Source organism: Panthera leo, chromosome B4 (genome assembly GCF_018350215.1).
Source record: "Panthera leo isolate Ple1 chromosome B4, P.leo_Ple1_pat1.1, whole genome shotgun sequence".
NCBI lineage: Eukaryota > Metazoa > Chordata > Mammalia > Carnivora > Felidae > Panthera > Panthera leo.
The window spans coordinates 43,380,486-43,405,021 of record NC_056685.1 but is presented as its reverse complement, the minus strand read 5'-3'; the positions used below and the strand labels follow the sequence as shown (position 1 = coordinate 43,405,021).

Here is a 24,536-nt window from a genome sequence, read left to right as displayed (position 1 = left end):
GTCATCTGTGGTAATATCAAAAGTGAAAACTATTCCAAATTTAAGCAGAAAACTAACTGTAGAGCAAGAAACTCCTGTACGAATAGTAGTTTTCTTCCCTATCGTGAAGTGTTTGGAAATCTCTTGTCTTGATTGGTAAGACTGAACACATTGCTTTGTCATTTATTCATAGGAGAAATCCACCAAATTTGGGAGAACAAAAGAAAATTGTTCATCTCAGTTTATTTGACTTACCGGAAATTTATTTGCAGAACTATGAAACTCCCTTAGCAGAACATCATTTTTGGTCTCTCTTTTTTTAGTATGTGCAATGGCTGGAGATATAATCTATGCGGATATTAAAACTGATGGGGCTTTTTCTCTAGGAAATTCATCTTCGCTTCAGAAATCTGGTAAGTTGGATTTAGGGGTCCTTCTAAAATTAATATTTTACTTCTAATCTCCTTTATTTCTGTCCTGTGCTTGTATATGTCTTACTAAAAAATAGAAAAATGCAAGGATAAGAGTGAATGTTTTTAATGACACAAATGTTCATAAAGTTAATTGTAATTTATGCTTTTCTTTTTCAAATTTTTATAAATTCCAGTTAGTTAACATCCAGTATAATATTAGTTTCAGGTGTAGAATTTAGTGATTTATCACTCACATATAACACCATGGATGGAGTTGGAGAGTGTTTTGCTCAGTGAAATAAGTCAGTCAGAGAAAGACAAATACCCTGTGATTTCACTCATATGTGCAATTTTAAAAAACAAAACAGGTCAACATGGTGGGGGGAGTGGAGAAAAAAGGCAAACCAGGAAACAGACTCTTAACTATAGAGAATAAATTGAGGGTTACTGGAGGGGAGGTGGGGGTGGGGGTATGTGTTGAATGGGTGATGGATATTAAAGAGGGCACTTATGATGAGCACTGGGTGTTATATATAATTCTATTCTTAATACACAGAACTTCGCTTTTGGTTTTTGTAAACTTTCTATTCTTTGCATTTCTTGCAGTGACCATTTATACTCATACAGTGACATCTGTTCTCATGACCCCTTTTTTCTCTACACTTTGTATACCCCTGATTAAACCTGCCCTTTTAATATAGAATGATATATTTATTTATACAGAGGGGAAAATTCCTGGCTACTATTCACATTGTTAATTATCTTTTTGAAACTTGCAAATTGATAGGGTAACAATGTTAAACTAAACTAAGGAGACATGAAATGCTAGTATTTTATTTCATGAAGTTTAGAATTAGTGACTATCTGAGTAATAGAATATTTTTGGAATATGAAGAGATAGGCATATAGCTAAAGATAACATTGCACCTTAATCACAAACCACTCAAAACTGATAGATTTTAAAATTCAATGTGTCTTTTATCCTCCAAAGTACTAGGGAAAATTTCATGTTGCATTTCCATTCTTTTCTCTAGGATAGAGGTTGATGGGGGGTGGGAGGGAGGGGAAAGTGGGTGATGGGCATTGAGGCAGGCACCTGTTGGGATGAACACTGGGTGTTGTATGGAAACCAATGTGACAATATATTTCATATTAAAAAAATAATTAAAAATAATAATAATAAAAAATAGTTTATATAAAATATTTATGTAATTTAAAATCTCCTCATTGCGTTTGCCCTTATAGAATGAATATAATGTATGATTTTCTATATTTCCACAGAATGTATTTCTTCTTTTATATTTTTAAATTTGTTATGAAATGAAACTGATGTGTGATTTTCTCCGATTGCAAAAGCATATTATTCCCTACTTTTAAATGTCACCTCTCTAACTTGCCCAATAGAAGCTTATCTGCTTTCTTTTCTCCCTACACTGGGTGCTTTCTTTTTCGATGAGAAGATAGAACTTAATTTGAAAAATAACGTGTAATAGAATTGCATTCTTATTCTCCCATTGTGAAAATTCTCACACTATTAGTCCATTTTTCTAGCATTATTTTAACTCACTTCAAGCAACAAAACCAGTGTTTTCAATTCTACATTCCAGGGTTTGATTTCCTTTTTGTTTACAGATAGAACTTTACTTCCCTCCAGGCTTAGAGATTTGAAGATAACATCTTTAATGCCATCTAGTTCAATATTCCAGTATTAAAGAGAGAAAACATAAATATATAAAGATTAAATTACTTACCCACAATGGTGCTTATGACCAGAAATCAAATACTTTATTACTCTTTCACTGCATATCCCTGGTGTTGGATAAATACAACTTCTGTTCTCATGTGTCATATCACAGTAGAGGGAAAAAATTATTTGGTACACTGAAATGTCATGTCCTCTAGAGCCCTACATACGATATGTCAGGTTCTTAGTCTTCTTCTTACTCCGTATGTTTTACTTATTTTGCTCTGGCTATTGTCTTTCTCTTTGCTCCTTAAAGTTACCATATTCCTTACTTCTTCAGAGCCTCAAAAATGCTGAGACCCTGTCCCTAATCTCTTAATCTTTGCATCCCCAACACCTCACATAGTACCAAGTACCTAACAGGCCATCAGTAGATGCTTGGTAAGTGGATGAATGTATAAATGGATAAATAAATAAACGGATCTCATGAGACCCTCAATAGATATTATAGGTTCATTTGTTCTTTAAGATATAAAACAAAGAGGTCACGATGAAATTGAGCTGAAGCGAAAAAGTGGAAAAGTATGATGCCACTGAGAATATCCCAGGCTAAAATTGAGAAATTCACACTTTTGGTAAATCGTACCTTGAGGGTCAAAAAAATGAGCTAATATCCCTTATGTCAGTCCCTTCATAAAATCTGAAATTTTATTCTGTAAGTTTTTAGGTCTGTAACCTGAAACATGTTATTAAAAACATGTCTATTTTATATTAAAAATGTGTGTAGGGATACCATCACATTCTTCTTGAGATTATACCTTGACTGGCACCATTCTCATTGTTGTACATGATAAATAAAAATACACAGCCTTTTTTATCTTCTGACAATTAAAATCCCACTAAAGATGTTTTATTCAATAACAGTAAGAATTTGAACATAGAACAAAACACTCTATAATAATATACCACTGGGGCGCCTGGGTGGCTCAGTCGGTTAAGCGGCCGACTTCGGCTCAGGTCATGATCTCGCGGTCCCTGAGTTCAAGCCCTATGTTGGGATCTGTGCTGACCGCTCAGAGCCTGGACCCTGTTTCAGATTCTCTGTCTCCCTCTCTCTCTGACCCTCCCCCGTTCATGTGCTGTCTCTCTCTGTCTCAAAAATAAATAAACGTTAAAAAAAATTAAAAAAAAATAATATACCACTAAATAAGCATTCAGGTTAACCAGTCTTGACGCTTGACTTTGTAATTGGTTATGTATCAACATTAATTATTTTATTACTTTCTCAGTGTATATATCATCTATCTAGTGGAATTGGTATGCTGCAATTATTTTGCATTAGAGATTGCCCGTTTAATTATCAGCCAAAGCTAATAAGTCCTTTTTTTGTGATTTATTATTATCTTTTGACTACTCCAAAGACAATGAGATAGAGTGAACAGCAAACCAACTACTGGTTTGGTAGTCAGTCAAGACAGCTGAGGCCTGATCTCAGCTCTGTCATCAAATAACTATGTGGCTGTGGACTTGAATATCCCCACTAATGTGCAGATGTTGGGTGAGGTCATCTCTAAGAGTACTTTATTTTAAAATAAAAATGAATGAAACATATGAAATCACAGTTATGTATCACAGTAAGTAGGCATGTTACATAAGAGAGAAAAGAATGAATCAATCCACATCAGTGGGTGCTGTCAATAAACTTATTAGAGAATCTGGAGAGTCTCAGTCTTATATAAAAATTTAGGACTGCTCACAGTAGATCATTGTAATGCTGTGGAATAAGTGCAATGAACCCATAAACAAAAATTCATACCTATTCAAAGTTTTATAAGTCCCCTCTTCACAAACCAGAAAAGTATATATGTTATGCGTGAGTGCGTATGTGTGTGTGCATGCATCCGCAAAAAAGAAGCTGGGTGTATATATTTCAAAGGAGAGTAACTTAGAAGCATGATAACCAAGAAAATTTATTGAGTCCCCTCTTACCTCTCACCATATAAGGAAATATCTGCTGGAGTTACTATCCAATTTTATCTCTCCAATCTATCCAATTTTGTAGATACTCACCATCATGGAATTTTCTTGAAAGTTGGATGTGCAATTATCATCATCCTTCTTGTAATAGTAATTGTGTTGAGCATTTTGGGTAAGTAATTATCAGTATTATTCATTTATCCTGAAGTATTTTTCTCTAGTGACCTGTTGTAATTGTGTTTGCTGTTCAATGGTTCCCTAAACAATGCAGTACAACTTCACAAAAAGTATGAAATTTGAAACAATTAAAATGAAAGATTCTCCATAGAACTTCAGTATGTGATATAATTGTGGATTCTTTTCATTGAGAAAAGAAACAGATGTCAAGAATATATTTATATTTTATGATTGAACCGCACAATGCAGTTTAATATTGAGCTATACACAAGCTGCTCTAAAACTATTTTCCGATGAAAGGAAATTAAATTTATAAGTTTAAATTTGTAAGTTTATTCACATGAGCTAGTCCTGGGCACTATCAATCTTAAATCAATATGTGAAAACATTTCTTAATAAACCATTTAAAAATTCTACTCATGTACTTTGAACATAACTGAGCATAATCCAATTATTCATATGGCAAATATTTTTAATTATTGAATAAATGCTTGGAGAAAAGTTCTTCACAAATGTCTATAGAACTAAGGTAACACACAGAGTGTATATATTGCAAGGAATCCAGGTTTCCAGATTAAATCAAACTCTAGAACAGGCCAAGGCATACCTGCCTACATCAAGAATCCTTGTAAATAGTATTAGCAATTATGAATGGCCTTGGAAGTTACGAAGAAATAGGCACAGTGATAGAATTCCAGAATGGGAAAGACCTAGAAGTCCAGGTCGAACCTCTAGTTGAGATGCACACCCAAAACCCCAGAAAGATCAGTTGTTTCATTAGTTTAATATAACTAGTCTATTGTCTAATTGCAGCTATAAAATTAGGGAGGAGGGAAGCAAAAATAATTAGCATTAAAAACCTATTCTATATATGTTTTTATGTTAAGCTAATAGATTTGTTTGTTACTAAAACATCAGTTTGTCAATAAAACGTATTTTTTACCAATAGAATTGTTACCAAAGTAGATTTTAAATATTTAATTGCCTAATACACATTATTATGAAATTATAAATTACCAAAGGTAATTTCAGTTCAATGGCCATCAGAAAGACAGAAATATTTGTCATTGTAGAAAAAGTACTCCGGGCTCACCCTATACTTCTATATATAGCATTTACATGCAAAGTATTGAAACAATTATGAACCAAATCAAAACATATAAAATCTTTTCCCTGAGGGGAGCCTGGGTGGCTCAGCTGATTAAGGATCTGACTCTTTTCTTTTTTTTTTTTTAAGTTTATTTATTTATTTTGTGAGAGAGAGAAAGAACATGAGTAGGGGAGGGGCAGAGGGAAAGAGACAGAGAGAATTCCAAGCAGGCCTGTGCTGTCAGCACAGAACCGGACTTGGGGATCCATCCCACGAACCATGAGATCATGACCTGAGATCATGACCATGAGATGATTTCTTGATCATGAAATCAAGAGTCGGGCAGTTAACTGACCACACCACCCAGGTGCCCCAAGCATCTGATTCTTTGACTCTTGATTTTAGCTCAGGTCATGATCTCATGGTTCATGAGATGGAACCCCAATTCTCTCCCTCACTCTTCCCCTCCCCTACTTGCATGTGCATGCACACACTCCCTTTCTCTCTCAAAATAAATAAATAAACTCATAGAAGAAAATAAAATCCTTTCCCTGAATCAGGTGACACTTGATTGAAACAAGTGTCATTAACACGATATAATTGTGTTTCATTAAATGCAAACTCTCCAAATGAGGCTTATATCCATGGCTGGTTATTTTGTGCTTATTAAAATAAGTATGAAGCCTCCAGGAAAAAATCAGGTGAACAACATCTGGTCCCAGATAGTATCTTTTCATTTTCACTAAAGTTAACATTAATAAGATTAAGAGTCCAAAGGAAAGTCCAAATCTTGGGGGAAATAATGTTGTTTTTCCCCTTAGAATGTTAATTATTTAAGTTCCTATAGAGTTTCTACATGATTGAACTTTAGTCACTAGAACCCAATGGTTTTGTGTTTTTTATTTAGTTAGGAAAATATGTTTCTTCTTTCATCAGTTTCCCAGTTCAAATCTGCAAGACATAATACAATGGATGATGAATCAAAAGAGAAATTCTGTGCTGGGGAAAGTAAATCTGGAACAATCGCCTCAATAGGTAACATTACTATATATTGTCTAATCCCTGAATAGCCAGGCATTGACAGTAGCTTCAGTTTTACCTGAATATATCTGAATAGAAAGGTTCCTCTGCACCTGCAGAGGTATGGTTGAGATCATTACTTTCTATAGACCCATTACAGTCCATGACAAAAATACTCAGAGTTACAAGGCAAAGGAGAAAAATGAGCTTATATAGAGTTCTAACTAAATGTAAAGGTATTTCATTGAAATATTTGCATTTTATTCTTTTTATTTCTAGTGGGGCATGTGAGGATGTAGAATGTGATCACAATATTTTCATTTTTAAAGTCCATGATTATCCAAGGTAGTTTTTTTTTCTTACCAGGTGATGTTATTAAATGCAAAATAATTATAAATGGTAATCTTACGTTGGTCTTTCTCTTGCTGTCTCATATGAATGTATTTGCATTCTTTTATTTCTTTAAAGTTTATTTATTTTTGAGAGAGAGAAAGAGAGAGAGGGAGAGGAGCAGACAGAGAGGGAGAGAGAGAATCCCAAGCAGGCTGCGCACTGTCAGCCCAGAGCCTCACGTGGGACTCGAACCCACGAACCGTGAGATCATGACCTGAGCCGAAGTTAGACACTTAACCAACTGAGCCACCCAGGCGCTCCTGTATACTTTTAAAAGTCAAGAAAACACTCAATTACTTTTAGCCTTTCTGCTTTCTATTTTCCAGAGACCTTATTACATGTTTAAATCTATTAATTTAATTTTAACTATATACCGTTCTTCTTCTGAACATCCAGGTATAATTCTATTAGAAAGACTTACCAGTCCATAATACAGAGTACATTCAAATTCTGAGAATTCATTAAAACCTTAAATTGGATTTTGATATTTCCAAGCCCCCTTGACCACATTCTAAAAGCTGTCTGATACAACACATGTTAATTTTTTTTTAACTGGTGTGATGCTGAAGGAAAATTTTGTGGGACGCCATCCCCAGAGCAAGAGTACTATAATGTACTATACTGGAGACACAGGTCATACTAGTGTTATTAAATAAAGCTCTAGCTTTAAATTTTGTTAGACTTGTTTTCTAATCCTAATCCTATTGCTATAGATGTATGTCACCTCTCCTAGATTCCTAGATCAATTCATCAGGAAAGAACATCAATTCTAAATTTGATCTTAATAAAATAATAAAACTTAAAATATGTAAAATAAAAATAGATCTGTTCAGCCATCAATTCTAATTTTTTGTCCACCTTCTATTTTCTTTCTAGAATTTAAATTAGATGTGCAATAGGCTTACCCTCCATTTCTCTTAGCATCCCGTTGTGTCCTCAAAGTTATCGATTTGTGCTGAAGGCAATGTTTTCAGATATGTTTTGCAGTCCACACATGCTCTCTTTTCCTGGGTCTAAACTACAGACTCATTCATGGAGTCTGATTTCAGGGATTATAGTGTTCAATTCTAAGGACTTAATTTCAGTCACACTTGTGTTAGCTTTCAATAGTCTCCTGTTATCTGATCATTTTTCTACTTATTCTTTTATTCTTTAAATAATTTAAAACATTATGATTTTTGATACATATGATGAATTAAATATCTAAAGTCTTTGGTGACCAAATCTGCTCTTTGTGTATCCTGCAACGTGGCTTGTTTTTTAAAGCATTTAATATGTTTTTATTCTAATGTGAATGATTTCAATTGATGGAATTTCTAAAAGAAAAATACTTTCTGGCAAAGATTGGTTGCAATTTCATCTGCGCGGAGGGAGTGAGGGGCTAATGGTTAAATGACTTGAGATGCTTTTGAAGACACTGGACTGGTGTTCCTGGGTGGCTCAGTCGGTTAAGCATCCCACTTCAGCTCAGGTCATGATCTCACGGTTTGTGGGTTCAAGTCCCAGTCAGGCTTTGTGCTGACAGCTCAGAGCCTGGAGCCTGCTTCAGATTCTGTGTCTCCCTCTATCTCTGCCCCTCCCCCACTAACGCTCTCTCTCTCTCTCTCTCAAAAATAAATAAATGTTAAAAAAAATAATTGAAGAAACTGGACCAACCAGAATCTCACTGGCTCACTCTATCACTTTTCAGCAAACCCAAGGTCTGGATTTAGGACCCTAGAACTGATATAAATCATTAGCTTTGAATTAGGGAGGATACTTGTTGGGATGAGCACTGGGGGTTATATGTAGGGGATGAATCATGGGAATCTACTCCTGAAATCATTATAGCACTATATGCTAACTAACTTGAATGTAAATTTAAAAATAAATGAAGTTAATACAAAATACACATAAATTAAAAAATAAAATTTTAAAAAAGTAAAACTTTCAGTATTTCACCATTAAGTATAATACTTTCTATATGCTAATCCGATTCAGGAAGTTACCTTTATTCCAAGTTTGCTGAGAGTTTTTATCATGTATGGGCACTGAATATCGTTAATATAAATAAATAAATAAATAAATAAATAAATAAACACATACGTGTTAAGATAAAAATAAACAAATAAATCATTAGCTTTGAGGGCAACCTGGCTTTATGAACTCGTTTATGGAAATGCTTCCTATTCGGCTTCTAGCTAAGTGCCTCCCTTCAGCGATTTTCCTTATTTCTTACGAGCGAAGCAATACTTTTATTTTCATATTTTAGAGAGGGAGAGAATGAGACAGCACAAGCGGGAGAGGGAGAAGGAGAGAAAGTATCTCAAGCAGCGCAGAGCCCTATGTGGGGTTCGATCCCACAACCCTGAGATCATGACCTGAGCTGAAATCAAGAGGTGGATGCTTAACTGACTGAGCCACCTGGGCTCTTCTAAGCAATACGTTTTTATCTAATTCTTTTAGGATATAATTATCTTCTAGAAAAGTATCTTTAAAAGAGAGTTTTTTCAACACTGCCTTAGCATTGGTATGCCTTAAGCTTCTTGAGCTATAAAGATCTAGGTGACTAATTGGTAAACCATAGACTTTTATTTTTTTGTCTTGCTACACTTCAGAAATTTTTTTATATTCCATAATATAGAAATGGTTAAGAAGCACTGGTTCACACTATCTGATCAAAGTATCTACTATTAGAAATATAGAAGTACAAATATAGTAATTTCTTATTAAATGTATCCTTAAAAGTCCTAGTTGCATTGTTGCTGGCGTCTTTTTTAAAAAATATAATTTATGGTCAAGTTAGCTAAAATACACTGTATACAGCATGCTCTTGGCTTTGGGAGAAGATTCCCATGATTCATCGTTTACATACAACATCCAGTGCTCGTCCCAACAAGTGCCCTCCTCAATGCCCATCAACCTTCCTCCCCCTCCATCAACCCTCAGTTTGTTCTCTGTATTTAAGAGTGTCTTATGGTTTGCCTCTCTCTCTGTTAGGAACTATTTTTTCTCCTTTCCTTCCCCCATGGTCTTCTGTTAAGTTTCTCAAATCCCACATATGAGTGAAAACATACGATATCTGTCTTTCTCTGACTGACTTATTTCACTTAGCATAATACCCTCCAGTTCCATCCACGTTGTTGCAAATGGCAAGATTTCAGTCTTTCTCATTGCCAAGTAGTATTCCATTCTATAGATATACCACAACGTCTTTATCCATTCATCAGTAGATGGACATTCGGGGTCTTTCCATATTTTGGCTATTGTTGAAAGCACTGCTATAAACATTGGGGTACACATGCCCCTATGCATCAACATTCCTGTATCTTTTGGATAAATTCCTAGTAGTGCTACTGCTGGGTCATAGGGTAATTCTATTTTTAATTTTTTGAGGAACCTCCACACTGTTTTCCAGAGAAGCTGCATCAGTTTGCATTCCCACCAACAGTGCAGAAGGGTTACTGTTTCTCCACATCCTCGCCAACATCTGTTGTTTCCTGAGTTGTTAGTTTTAGCTGCTCTGACCGGTGTGAGGTGGTATTCCAATGTGGTTTTCATTTGTATTTCCCTGATGATGAATGATATTGAGCATCTTTTCATGTGTCTGTTGGTCATCTGGATGTTTTCTTGGGAAAAGTGTCTAATCATGTCTTCTGCTATTTGTTTTTGGGGTGTTGAGTTTGGTAAGTTCTTTATAGATTTTGGATACTAACCTGCTATCCGGTATGTCATTTGCAAATATCTTCTCCCATTCTGTACACTGCCTTTTAGGTGTGCTGGTTGTTTCCTTTGCACTGCGGAAGCTTTTTATCTTGATGAGGTCCTAATAGTTCATTTTTGCTTTTACTTCCCTTGTCTTTGGAGACATGTCAAGTAAGACGTTGCTGTGGCTGAGGTCAAAGAGGTTGTTGCCTGTTTTCTCCTCTAGGGTTGTGATGGTTTCCTGTCTCATATTTAGGTCTTTCATCCATTTTGACTTATTTTTGTGTATGGTGTAAGAAAGTGGTCCAGTTTCATTCTTCTGCATGTTGCTGTCCAGTTCTCCCAGCACCATTTGCTAAAAAGATTTTTTTCCATTGGATACTCTTTCCTGCTTTGCCAAAGATTAGTTGGCCATACATTTGTGGGTCCATTTCTGGGTTCTTTATTCCATTCCATTGGTCTGTGTGTCTGTTTTTGTGCCAATACCATACTGTCTTGATGATTACAGCTTTGTAGTAGAGGCTAAAGTCTGGGATTGTGATACCTTCCACTTTGGTTTTCTTTTTCAACATTACTTTGGCTATTCAGAGTCTTTTGTGGTTCCATACAAATTTTAGGATTGTTTGTTCTAGCTTTGAGAAGAATGACCATGTTATTTGGACTGGGATTCCATTGAATGTGTGGATTGTTTTGGGTAGTATTGACATTTTAACAATATTTGTTCTTCCAATCCATGAGCATGGAATGTTTTTCCATTTCTTTGTGTCTTCTTCAATTTCTTTCATAAGCTTTCTATAGTTTTCAGAGTACAGATCTTTTACATCTTTGGTTAGGTTTATTCCTAGGTATCTTATGGTTCTTTGCATCTGTAAACGGGATCAATTTCTTGATTTCTCTTTCTGTTGCTTCATTATTGGTGTCTAGAAATGCAACCGATTTCTGTGTGTTGATTTTGTATCCTGCAACTTTGCTGAATTCATGTACCAGCCCTAGCAGCTTTTTGGTGGAGTCTTTCAGGTTTTCCACACAGAGTATCAGGTCATCTGTGAAAAGCGAAAACTTGGCTTTTTCTTTGCCAATTTGGATGACTTTTATTTCCTTTTGTTGTCTGATTGCTGATGCTAGCACTTCCAACACTATGTTAAACAACAGTGGTGAGGGTGGACATCCCTCAGTTGTGTTCCTAATCTCAGAGGGAAAGCTCTCAGTTTTTCCTCATTGAGGATGATATTAACTGTGGGATTTTCATATATGGCTTTTATGATGTCAAGGTATGTTCCTTCTATCCAGACTTTTTGAAGATTTTTATTAAGAAATGATGTTGTATTTTGTCAAATGCTTTTTCTGCATCTATTGACAGAATCATCGCTTTCTTACCCTTTCTTCTATTAATGTAATGTATCACATTGATTGATTTGTGAATATTGATCCAGCCCTGCAGCCCAGTAATGAATCCCACTTGATCATGGTGAATAATTCTTTTCATATACTGTTGGATTCAATTTGCTAGTATCTTGTTGAGAATTTCTGCATCCATGTTCATCAGGGATATTGGCCTGTAATTCTCCTTTTTGGTGGGGTCTCTGATTTGGGAATCAAGGTAATACTGACTTCATAGAATGAGTCAGGAAACTTCCCTTCTGTTTCTATTTTTTGGAACAGCTTGAGAAGGATAGATATTAACTCTGCTTTCATGTCTGGTAGAATTCCCCAGGGAAGCCATCTGGCCCAGAACTCTTGTTTGTTGGGGATTTTTGATAGCTGATCCAGTTTCTTCACTGATTATGGGTCTGTTCAAACTTTCTATTTCTTACCGTTTGAGTTTTGGTAGTGTGTGGGTGTCTAGGAATTTGTCCATTTCTTCCAGGTTGTCCAGTTTGTTGGCATATAATTTTTCATAGCATTCTCTAATAATTCTTTGTATTTCTGTCATGTTGGTTGTGATGTCTCCTCTTTCTTTCGTGATTTTATCTATTTGGGTTCCCTCTCTTTTCTTTTTGAGAAGTCTGACTAGGCATTTATCAATTTGGTTTATTTGTTCAAAAAATCAGCTCTTAGATTTATTGATCTGTTCTATTGGGTTTTTTTGGATTATGTGTTGTTTATTTCTGCTCTAGTCTTTATTATTTCTCTTCTTGTGCTGGTTTTGGAGTCTTTGCTATTCTGCTTCAAGTTCCATTAGGTTAGGTGTGATTAGGTTTTGTATTTGGGATTTTTCTTGTTTCTTGATATAGGCCTAAACTGCAATATATTTTCCTCTCAGGACTGCCTTTGCTGCATCCCAAAGGATTTGGACTGTCAATGTTTTCATTTTCATTTGCTTCCGTATATTTTTAAATTTCCTCTCTAATTGCCTGATTGACCCATTCATTCTTTAGTAGGATATTCTTTAACCCCCATGCATTTGGAGGCTTTCCAAAATTTTTCTTGTGGTTGACTTGAAGTTTCATAGTGTTGCGATCTGAAAATATGCATGGTATGATCTCAATTCTTTTATTCTTTTTTATTTATTGAGGGGTGTTTTGTGACCCAGTATGTGATCTATCTTGGAGAATGTTCCATGTACACTTGAAAAAAAATGTGTATTCTGCTGCTTTTGGATGAAAAATTCTGAATATATCTGTCAAGTCCATCTGGTCCAGTGTATCATTCAAGGCCATTGTTTCTTTATTGATTTTCTGCCTAGATGCTATGTCCATTTTTGTAAGTGGAGTATTAAAGCCCTCTGCCATTACCATATTCTTATCAATAAGATTGCTTATGTTTGTGATTACTTGATGTATATATTTGGGCACTTCAAAATTGGGAGCATAAACATTTATAATTGTTAACTCTTCTTGATGGATAGACTCCATAATTATGATATAATGCCCTCCTTCATCTCTTGTTACAGCTTTTAGTTTAAAATCTAGTTTGTCTGACATAAGTATGGCTACTCCAGCTTTCTTTTGACTTCCAGTAGCATGATAGATGGTTCTCCATTCCCTCATTTTCAAGCTGAGGGTGTCCTCAGATCTAAAGTGAGTATCTTGTAGACAGCATATAGATGGATCTTGTTTTCTTTGTTGTTGTTGTTGTTGTTGTTGTTGTTGTTTATCCGTTCTGATACTCTATGCCTTTTGATTGGAGCATTTGGTCCATTTAAATTCAGAGTAATTATTGAAAGATATGGATTTAGTGTCATTGTGTTATCTGTAGGTTTCATGCTTGTGGTGATGTCTCTGGTCCTTTGTAGTCTTTGCAGTGTTCCACTCACAGAGTCCCCCTAGGATCTCTTGCAGGGCTGGTTTGTCCTTCAGTTTTTGTCTGGGAAAGCCTTTTTCTCTCCTTTTATTCTGAATGACACCCTTGATGGATAAAGGATTCTTGACTGCATATTTTTCCTATTCATCACATTGAATATTTCCTGACACTCCCTCCAGGCCTGCCACATTTCAGTGGACAGGTCTGCTACTGTGCTTATGTGTCTACCCTTGTAGGTCAAGGCCCATGTGTCCCTACCTGCTTTCAGAATTCTCTCTTTAACTTTGTATTTTGCCAGTTTCACTATGATATGCCATGGAGAAGGCCCATTCTTGTTGAATCTGAAGGGAGTTCTCTGTGCCTCCTGGATTTGGATGTCTGCTTCCTTCTCCAAATTAGGGAAGTTCTCAACTATATTTTGTTCAAGTAAACCTTCTGACCCTTTCTCTCTCTTTTCTTCTTCTGGAACTCCTATGATGCAGACATTATTACTTTTCACTGAATCACTTATCTCTAATTCTCCCCTCTTGTTCTAGCATTTTTTATCTCTCTTTTTCTTAGCTTCATCATTTTCCATAATTTTATGTTCTATTTCACTTATTCTCCCCTCTGCTTCCTCCATTCTTGCTGTCACTGCGCCTAATTTATTTTGCACCTCACTTACAACATTTCTTAATTCATCATGACTGTTTCTTAGTTCCTTGATCTCTGCAGCAATAAATTCTCTGCTGTCTTCTATGCTTTTATTAAGTCTAGCTATTAATTTTATAACTATTATTCTAAATTCTTGATCAGATAAATTGTTTACATATGTTTTGAGCAATTCTCTAGCTGTCATTTCTTTCTCAAGTTTCTTTTGAGGAGATTTCTTCCGTTTCACCATTTTGGCTAGTTTTCTGTCTTTTATGTGTCCTAATAGCTTGTTATATGTCCTGCACCTGTGAGCACTACTATTATAAAAGGGGGTCATACACTGTCCAGGGCCTGGCCCTTCAGAAGGTCTTTTTGGAGTGTATTGTGCCCTCTTTCTTGTTGTGACTCTGTTTGCTTTACTTCCCTACTCATAGTAGTGGTTTTGACCTTCCACCAGGTGTGCTTTGATTTGTTCTTTGAAGTAAACCTGGAAAACATTTAAAAATGGGGTGATAGTGGAAGAAGCCTTATCCCATACAAAGACAGAAATGACAGGGGCAGAGAAAAAGAAAAGAAAAAAAGAGAGAGAGAGAGAAAAATTGACCAAGCAGATAATCAGAGAAACTCTACCACTTAATCCAGAGAAAGAGAAAAGAAAATGAAGAAGGAGATACAGAAGAGGTGTAAAAAGAATAGATTAAAAATTTCTGCTTAAGCAAAACAACAACCAGAATAGATAAAGGAAGAAAAGAAAGACAGAAATTATATATATATATATATATATATATATATATATATATGTAATAAGAATTGACCAAGAATCAAATCAGAAAATGCAAAACCACTGGACCAATATCTGATTAGTTTCAGCTGTACAACACAGGGACTCAACACTTTCATACAACACTTGGTGCTCATCACAGGTGCACTTCTTAATCCCTATCACCTACTTAACCCATCCCACCATTCACCTCCCCTCTGGTAACCATCAGTTTGTTCTTTACAGTTAAGTGTTTCTTGGTTCTGTTCAACAATTTGAAGATGTTTTTCACTATATTCTGCCCCCCATAATTCATTATGTGAAAGGGCTTTTTTTTTTATGTTTCCCTATAAATGGCGTGCAATTTTTCTCTGTTTTCAAGATTTTTCTCTGTTGTAAGCAGTTTATTTTATTTTTGCGTATGTAAAAATACCTGCTTAGGGTTTGATTAGCTTCTTGAAAGTATAGATTTATATATTTAAATAATTTGGAGGAAATTGAACTATTACCATTTTTCCCCTTATTTTCTCTTTCCGATGGTTCTAGGATTTCAATTTCATGTATGTTAAATATTTTTATATTGCCCTGCAAAACATTGAGACTTTGTATATTTTTTCCAACTGTTTTTCCTTGTTTTTTTATATTGGACAATTTCAAGTTCCCTAAACATTTTTTTTCCTGCTAATTCTCTGCTTTTAAGCCCAATCTAATGAAATTTGCATATCATGCATTTCTTAATTATAAATTTCATTTCTTAACAAAAGTAAAAATTCTCTATTTCTTAGAAGTATCCCATTTTTTAATTACAAACATATTTTCTTTTACATACTTGTGCCTAATTAGAACAGCTGCTTTAGAATATTTGGGGATAATTCTCAGCCTGCATCATTTTCCTGTTGTGCTGCATTGATTTCCTTTCTCATTTTAATCGGTCATATTTTCCTGATTTTCTTATGTCAAGTATTTTGAGATTGTGCCCTTGGATATTGTGCAGGCTATGCTGAGCGTCTGTATGCTGATGTATTTCTCCAAACAGTGTTGATTTTCCTATTTTAGCAGGGACTTGGTATAGCTGACCTCAAATTTAAATTTCTGTCTTTTGGGAAGTTCCTGGGTGGCTCATTTGGTTGAGCGGTTGAGGGTCTGACTCTTGATTTCGGTTTAGGTCATGATCCCAGGAATGTGGAATTGAGCCCCACATGGGGGCTCTGCACTGAATGTGGAGTCTACTTAAGATTCTCTCTCTCTCTGTCTCTCTCTGTCTCCCATTGCCACTCTCCCCCACTTTTGCTCTCTAAAACAAACAAAAATATCTATCTTTTGGGCAGTAGCTCAAATCTCAAACAAATTCTTTTTTTTCCCCAAATAAATTATTTTATCCTTAGCTATAATGTAGCTTTCACATGCATCAGGCAGCGACTTGGAAAACTTTTATACTTGGAACTTGGTGTACATCCTTTATGTTTTCTTCTTCATGGGATTCATCCTCCATTTTCAATATCTGTGGTTGCTTCAAACTCTGTTCTCTGTTTTGTTTTGTTTTGTTTTTGTTTTTGTTTTTGTTTTTTAAGTCTCAAAAGACTGCAGATTGTCTATTGAAATTTTACTCACTCTACATGGCACCAACATTGGGCTGTCTTAAGCTAACAGTTGTAAAAATAAAAAATATATACCTTTCCATACCTATTTCAAGTGTCACTTCCCCTCCAAAATCTGCCTGCTTTTGTTCATGTTTCAGTGCCTTCAAGTCATTTTCTGTGTATATGTATGTGTGTTTTTAAAGGATATTTATTTCAAGGGCAATAAATTACCGGTATATCCAGGATGGCTATGTGTCATCATCTAAACCTACTGGCAAATATTATAAATCAAAACTACCTGTTACAAGCACATTTGGGGATGTCAAGATCCTTTTTGTATGGGAGGATCAATCTATCTTAAGCTTTGGGGGCCACTTATTATGCAAATTTTGTCCAAGAAAATATATTCCAGTGTGATAGATAACTCCCAAAATGTCTGGTGTAATGGTGGACCACTAATTAAAATCTCTAATTTGTATTTTACTTTAAAATTTTTATCTGCCTGAGACTTGAGTGCAGGCAGTGTCTGCATTGACCCTATACAGTCTTGATCCTAGTGTCTTATACATTGCCTTGCTGATAGAAAATATGATATATTTTTAAGTGAATTAAACAGAAAAAGAATGGAAGAATGAATGAATATACACATGGTTGAAATTCTGTTAATCTTTATTCTTTCCAAATCCACCTTGAGAAAAGCATATACTTTTGTCAAAGAAAGCTTTAGACCATAATTTAACAAAATTTGAGAAGCTTGTATGTGGTATTAGGGATATAGTTCTAAGTCTCTTTTAATTACTTATCCTTTTTCCTTCCAGTTTCTTTCAACTCTTCTACCGCTCATAAATCATGCCCTTCGAAAGACTGGAGGCTACACGGGGGAAAATGTTACTGGGTTGCTAAAGCTAATAAATCTTGGCATGAAAGTAAAAATGACTGTGCCACGAAAAATTCACATCTCATGGTGATTCGAGACTTCATTGATATGGTGAGATATCAAACTTGGAGATTATAGCATCCTCACACTTTTCATTACAGTTATTGTGCTACATACTTGGAAATTTCTATGAAAATAATGTGAAGCCTCATTCCTGTTAACTACATAAATGTTGGTTGAATGAATTGTTGAACTACATGTTTATTTTTAAGCTTTTTGGGAGGGAGTGGCTATGGATTGGAGGAATTCATTTGCTACTCTACACCTAACTTCTCCACCAAGGATCCCCATTGCTTACTAGATTCCATTTTAAAACGTAAGACGGTAAATATCTTCCCTCATCTCTCATGTTTATTGCAATATTCACAATGGCTGCAGTCAGATATCATGGCAGCTAAAATTAAGATGATGCTGAGAGAAAAGAAATACAGAATAGTCCTCATTAAGGACCTTCTTCCTTGAGCAGAATATTTCTCTAACTGGCTTAATTTAAATTGAAGTTTTGTGGGGCACCTGGGTGTCTCAGTCAGTTGAGCGTCCAACTTCAGCTCAGGTCACGATCTCGCGGTCCATGAGTTCAAGCCCCGCGTCAGGCTCTGGGCTGATGGCTCAGAGCCTGGAGCCTGCTTCTAATTCTGTGTCTCCCTCTCCCTCTGCCCCTCCCCCGTTCATGCTCTGTATCTCTCTGTCTCAAAAATAAATAAACGTTAAAAAAAAATAAAAAAGAAAAAAGAAGTAAACTATCTTCTCACCGTAACCGGTGTAACACCAAATCTCAACCTGTAAGACTGTCTATCAGATGCAGTTCAAATTGACTCAAATATGAGCTGAATCCAGGATAGAGTAAGAATTGTATTCTCCTTGAGGTCAATTTTAAGGCAAGAAAGGGGAAGCAGGTATCAACTGGAAATCTCATAAGAATGCTCTGGAAGGGATAAATAACAAATCAATGCATGAAGAAATTGTTCAATAAAATATTTCACTAAGAACCTCATCTATTTCCCTCTCACCATCAAAGGGAAGGATGCTGAAATACAGAAAAAACATATCTTCTAGGCAATCAATAAACCAGATGGGGGAGACCAGTAGACTGAGACAATATATTTTAATAGAAAATTCCTTCTTCCAGCTCAGATTACACCCCTTCACATTATTCCTAAACAACTGAATGGGCCAGGTATAATTGTTCTCTTTCAAGGATAGATAAGAATCTAAAAGGAATCAGCATAGAATTTATACATAAATATTTCCGTTTCCAAATTTCTCCAAAGAGGGCATGTAAAAGTCAGATAGATAAGATATATATTACAGAAGAATAATTACTCCAAGAAACAGAAAATAATTTCTCTAGCAAATTCATCTCTAGCTTTCAAATAAGTTAAGAATAAAGTGAAAGGAAGAGAATTATAAGTCCACCTAGAAAACCCATGTGTCACCTATGGCAAAGAAAAAAAAAAGAAAGTAGAAAGAAGGAGAAAAAGGAGGGGTGGGGGAGGAAGAAGAAGAAAATGAGAAAAAGAAGTATTTAAGCAAACAAACCAACAAAAGCAAGGAGATTTTTCACGGCAAGGTGCGAAGATCGTGAAGAAATGTCACTACAACTTTTAGAATAAGAAATAGCCAGTCAACTATAAATTGCCAACTTGTTTCAGATCCATGGGAAAGGTAGGGTTGCAGAGCCAAAATCTATGTTGAAACAGGTACCTGTGGGAAAGAGAAGACACATCCTCACTCACTTGGGATACACAAATCAGGCATTATGCATCAGAAAGAAGAGTTCAGTCAAAATAATTGAAAGATGAGTTCAGGCTGATAGTAAGGTGCAAGAACAGTGTGAGGCTCCTGGGCTCTTTAGAAATAAGGGAATTCTACAAACCCTGAAAGACTATTTTTCTGTCAACGTCACTGGCTCTCAAAGAACAGATTGGAAAGAGGGGCGCGGGGCACCTGGGTGGCTCAGTCGGTTAAATGTCCGACTTTGGCTCGGGTCATGATCTCGCAGCTTGTGGGTTCGAGCCCTGCGTCGGGCTCTGTGCTGACAACTCAGAGCCTGGAGCCTGCTTCGGATTCTGTGTCTCCATCTCTCTGCCCTTCCCCACTCACACTCTGTCTCTCTGTCTCTCTCTCTTGCTCTCAAAAACAAATCAACATTAAAAAAAGAAAAGATTGGAAAGAACCATAAAAAAAATGTCCATTGTGGCACAGACCTGGGAGGAGAAAAGAGCAGTGATGCGGAAGTGGCAAGAAATTCCCCCCTAGATCCTTGTCCCCCTGTCTGTTAACTGTGCTATGGCACAAAAGCCTTAATGTGCGTGCCGGTGACAAGGACAGCTGCCTTTAGGGCGCTGGTGAAACCCACTGCAGGTGAGAAAGAGGACTGGGAACCGAAAATACTCCCGTGGGAGGGTCAAGAATACACAATGGGACCATGACTACATTCAGAGGAGGGGCAGCAGAACAGAGAAAGCCGCACAGAGAAGACAGGGGTGAGTGCCTGCCTAAGACTGAGGCATAATCAGAACAAGAAAGACCATTGCCTCTGCTGCCTTTTATTATCAAGCTAACAAGTTTCAAATAGGAAGTCAATAAGGGAGAGGGACAAGGGAGGAAGAAGAATGAGCAAAGAGATCTTCATGAGGCATGGTGAGAAGGGAGACTTAAATTCTCAGGTCAAGGAGACATTTCCCTGGCACACAGACAAACGAAAACCACTGAACACAAGATGCCACCGCAGGAATTTGAAACCCGAGGTGCACCAAGGATTACCAGAGCAGCAACAGATGAGAAACCCACCCTCCTAACTATTAACTTCAACCCTAGGACAAACTAGTAACCTCGTTTCATTACTACGCACAAAACCAGTGGGTTTTGTCAAGTCAAGTTAGCATCAAATCATTGGGTATGAGGTAAATAAAAAGACCCAAAGAAACAAACAAACAAACAAGCAAAAAAAAAAAAAAAAAAAGGGAATACTGCAAAATGATAAAGGAGTTGTATGCGGTTGCTGGGGCAGCCGTGACAAAGGACCACAAACTTAATGACTTAAGCAAGAGAAATGAATTTCTTGCAGTTCTGAAGGCTGAGTCCCAAGATCAAGGTATTGGCCAATGCCTCTCTCCTTGGCTTTCAGACGGCCACCTCTTACTGCGTCCTCACATAGTCTTTCCTCTGTGTGGGTGTATCTGTGTCTCTCCGTGTGCCCAAATTTTTCTTCTTATAAGGACAGCAGTCAGATTGAATTAAGATCCACGCTAATAGCCCTAGTTTAGCTGAATCAGCTCTTTAAAGGCTCTGACTTCAAATGCAGTCATATTTTGAAGTCCTGGGGGTCAGGGCTTCAACATAGGAATTTTGGAGAGACACAATTTGGTCCATAATATTCTACCCTTTGGCCCTTGAATCCCACAACAGGAGTCAATTATATATATATATATATATATATATATATATATATATTTATATTTATTTATATATTTAAAATATATATATATATTTAAAATCTTCAAAGATAGATCTTCTACAAAGCATGTCTCAGACCTTCAGAAAATTAAACTGGAAATTAGGAACAGAATAGTGTTTGGAAAGTTCCCAAACGTTTGAAAATTCTGCAACACACTTCTGAATGATGACTGGGTCAAAAAGGAAGTGATCAGAGCAAAATTTTTAAACTATATTGTGAATTGAATAAAAACAGCATCTTAATGTGTCTGAATTTACAGGTTTCAACTTAAGCAGAGCTTCGAGGGAAATTTATCGCATTAAGTGCTTATGTTTGAAAAGAAAATAATGTAGAATCAGTCATCTACACTACTTAAAAAAAAAAAAAAAAGAAACTAAGAAAAGAACAAACTAGCCCCAAAGCAAGCAGAAGAATGGAAGATGTACATTACTCGATCTCAAGTCTTACTATAAAGCAAAATTAGTTAATATGGTGTAGAATTGGCAAAAGACAGATAGACCAGTGACACTGAATAGAGATGCCAGAAGCAGACCTACAAAAATTTAGTCAACTGATTTTTTTTTACCATAGCGCAAAGATAATTCAATGGAACAACACTACGTTGTCTTGTATGCGTGCATAATGACTTTATTTTCTTACAAACAGTTATGACATTTAGCCTATGAGTTCAGCTGCATGTGACAGAGAACCAAAATCACCGTAGCTTAAACAAGGTAGATGTTCACTTTATTGACTCTAAAACAGTTTCACTTATAAGATATCCCTTTGGTACACTTAAAAGCGTTAGGACAATTAGAAAGCAAAAAGAAAACTCCCAGTTAAACTACTATGAGCCATGGATTGTCTGATGTTTCCAATGTTGAAGTGTTAAAATAGGGGGAAAATGTATCTATTCCTCTATGCAATTGGTTATGTCACTCACGTTTTAGTCCGTACAGCTATGGATTCCTAGTCTTGTCTGTGGAGTGCTGTCTGTGTCCACCTATTTCCGGTTGATGGACCACCATATGGACGTTCTAGCCATCAGAAAAGAAGGAAATAATGAATGGAAGGATACAGCCCTACCTTTTACGTGCTTGATTAGAATTTCAGTATCGCTTGAATTGTGTTCCATTAGCCAGAAATTAGTCACATTGTCACACTTCGCCAAAAGGGAGCCTGGGAAACATATCCTTACTATGTCTGGCCATAGATATGGCTCAGGGGTTTTATTACTATAGAAAAAGTTATTAAGAACTATGAACAATATGTACCATGTCAGCTCAGATATTGCTTCCTTTCTTCCCTGTATATTCTCTTGCTTCTATCTATTTTTTCTTACCTGTAATTAATTATAACCACTAACATTTATGTAATGAGAATTTATTATGTTCCAAGCAGTGTATAATAATGTTATTTAATAACAAAGCTCTTTGAGATAGGTACTACTCAGATAACCTGAGTCTCAGAGATTGGGGAAAACACAAGTAAAAAGATTCAACAACTGTGCCAAGATGCACAGCAATCGATCATCGAGCCAGGACTCAAATTTGAAAGTTCATCTTCGCAGTCTTAGGATTCCCGGCAACCACGCATACTTTACGACATTGTAGTGCAGTACTTTGTCCCTCCAGTATGATCCGTTAGAAAAGTGTGAAGTTCAATCCCTGTTTCTCGTGTAGGACCAGCATACAAAAGGTCCTCTTGAGAAATTTATTTTGTGTATCTATAAGAATCGATCAGTTGTTTCCTATAATATTTCCTATTCTCTTTAGAGTTTCCTATGGAAGCACCTAAATACCGGAGTGTTTTACTGGATTGGCTTGACTATTCCACCTGGAGGGGAATCATGGACCTGGGTAGACAACAACCCTTTTGACTCCCATCTGTGAGTTTATTGTATTTTAGCTTTTTTGTGATTTTAATCCCATACTGTATGACAAGAAAGAGTCGTCTGATGCTGTTGGGCTTGAACTGAGGAAACAGGTATACATTTCCTAACCGAATCATATGATCTGGCAAATATTCATATAAAATGGTCTACTCGGAAAGTTGAGGGAAAAAAGACATCATATTCCACACACTCAGAAGATTTAGGGATGGGAAGCAGGATTTGCCAATAGCGTTCTTTTATTTTATTAAAGAGGCAAATTGACCAGTGTGAAATCTCTTGTAAGAGCACAAGTTTATGGGCACCTGGGTGGCTCAGTTGGTTGAACATCCAACTCTTGATTTAGCTTAGGTCATGATCCCAGGATCATGGTGTTGAGCCTCATTTGGGGCTCCTCACTGAGCATGGAGACTGCTTAACATTCTCTTTTTCTCTCCTTCTGCCCCCTCCCCTACTCATGCTCTCTATCCCTCTCTTAAAAAAAAAAAAAAAAGACCACAAGTATAGTTTACAAAATATAAATTTCTGCTCTTTTCAACAGTTTTTATTTTTATTTTTTTATTTTTTGAGACAGAGAGAGACAGAGCATGAACGGGGGAGGGTCAGAGAGAGGGAGACACAGAATCTGAAACAGGCTCCAGGCTCTGAGCGGTCAGCACAGAGCCCGACGCGGGGCTCGAACTCACGGACCGCGAGATCATGACCTGAGCCGAAGTCGGCCGCTTAACCGACTGAGCCACCCAAGCGCCCCTTTTCAACAGTTTTTAAATGAACAAACCCAGAAGTGCCATTTTAGCATTATCCACATAACCTTGACTAATACTCCTTAACTATTAACTTCTCTTGCAAAATAAAACTGAGGGGGGGAAGAATTACCTTACCCACCATATTGTATATTGTTTAAATTGTTTAAATACTCATGTTTTTATTTTAAAAATTAGAAAATATTTTCTGAGGCCCTCTTTAGTCTCTGGACATTTGCTGTTGTAAAGATAACCATTTTCTTCCTTCATAGGTTTTCAGTAGAAGAAAAATGGCGGACCCGGAGCATGAAATGTGCCCAGGTGTCTCAAATTAAGATAGCTGAACAAAAATGTGAGAAAATTAATCCGTGGATTTGTCAACTGTAACCCACACTGCAGGAAATCAGTCTCCATTTCTCTGACGGAAAGACACCACATGAAGTTTGAACTCAGAATATATCAAAGTCCAGAGGGCCACGTGTGTCCCAGAGGGGTGTGTGTGTGTGTGTGTGTGTTCATTCGGGTGGGTATAGTACTATTTCTCAGAGATTTAGGAAGGCTAATAGAGAAAATGAAATGTTGTAGAAACTGAGAAGATAGAATGAACGTATTTTTTCGTCTGAATTATCAGTTATTCAATCCCCATTCTCATTTTGCATGTGGTTTCGAAACTTCCGTCTTTATTTTCTCCACAGCTTCCCTCTATAATATCCTTACCTAATTACATTTTTACGAAGAAATTCATATCAAAATCAAATTTACATCTCTAGCCCAGACTTTTCCCGGATCACCAGACCCATATACGGTACTGCTTATATAACATATCAAGTTGGGGCACCTGGCTGTCAGCTGGTTGACCATCTGACTCTTGATTTAAGTTCAGGCCATTACCT

The 24,536-nt window shown here is 36.4% G+C and overlaps 1 protein-coding gene across 3 annotated transcripts; it reads left to right on the top strand.

The window, feature by feature from the left end:
• On the top strand, positions 1-24,536 carry CLECL1 (C-type lectin like 1). Of its 3 annotated transcripts, XM_042945773.1 has the most exons (7): positions 1-135; positions 303-392; positions 4,139-4,225; positions 6,257-6,355; positions 17,452-17,621; positions 22,785-22,897; positions 23,916-24,536. In XM_042945773.1, exons 2-7 carry the CDS (start codon positions 311-313, stop codon positions 24,028-24,030), a joined length of 666 nt encoding a protein of 221 aa, XP_042801707.1. In that variant the 5' UTR covers positions 1-135; positions 303-310; the 3' UTR covers positions 24,031-24,536. The 3 variants fall into 3 exon arrangements, with proteins under 3 accessions (XP_042801707.1, XP_042801708.1, XP_042801706.1); XM_042945772.1 differs by lacking the exon at positions 1-135 and having other exon boundaries at positions 162-392; XM_042945774.1 differs by lacking the exons at positions 1-135; positions 6,257-6,355 and having other exon boundaries at positions 158-392.

Bases quoted from the DNA above. Each gene is read 5' to 3' on its own strand.
- CLECL1 (XM_042945773.1), top strand. From the start codon at position 311: ATGGCTGGAGATATAATCTATGCGGATATTAAAACTGATGGGGCTTTT. The intron at 393-4,138 runs GTAAGTTGGATT...CCAATTTTGTAG, and splicing joins ATCTTCGCTTCAGAAATCTG to ATACTCACCATCATGGAATT. The intron at 6,356-17,451 runs GTAACATTACTA...TTTTCCTTCCAG, and splicing joins TGGAACAATCGCCTCAATAG to TTTCTTTCAACTCTTCTACC.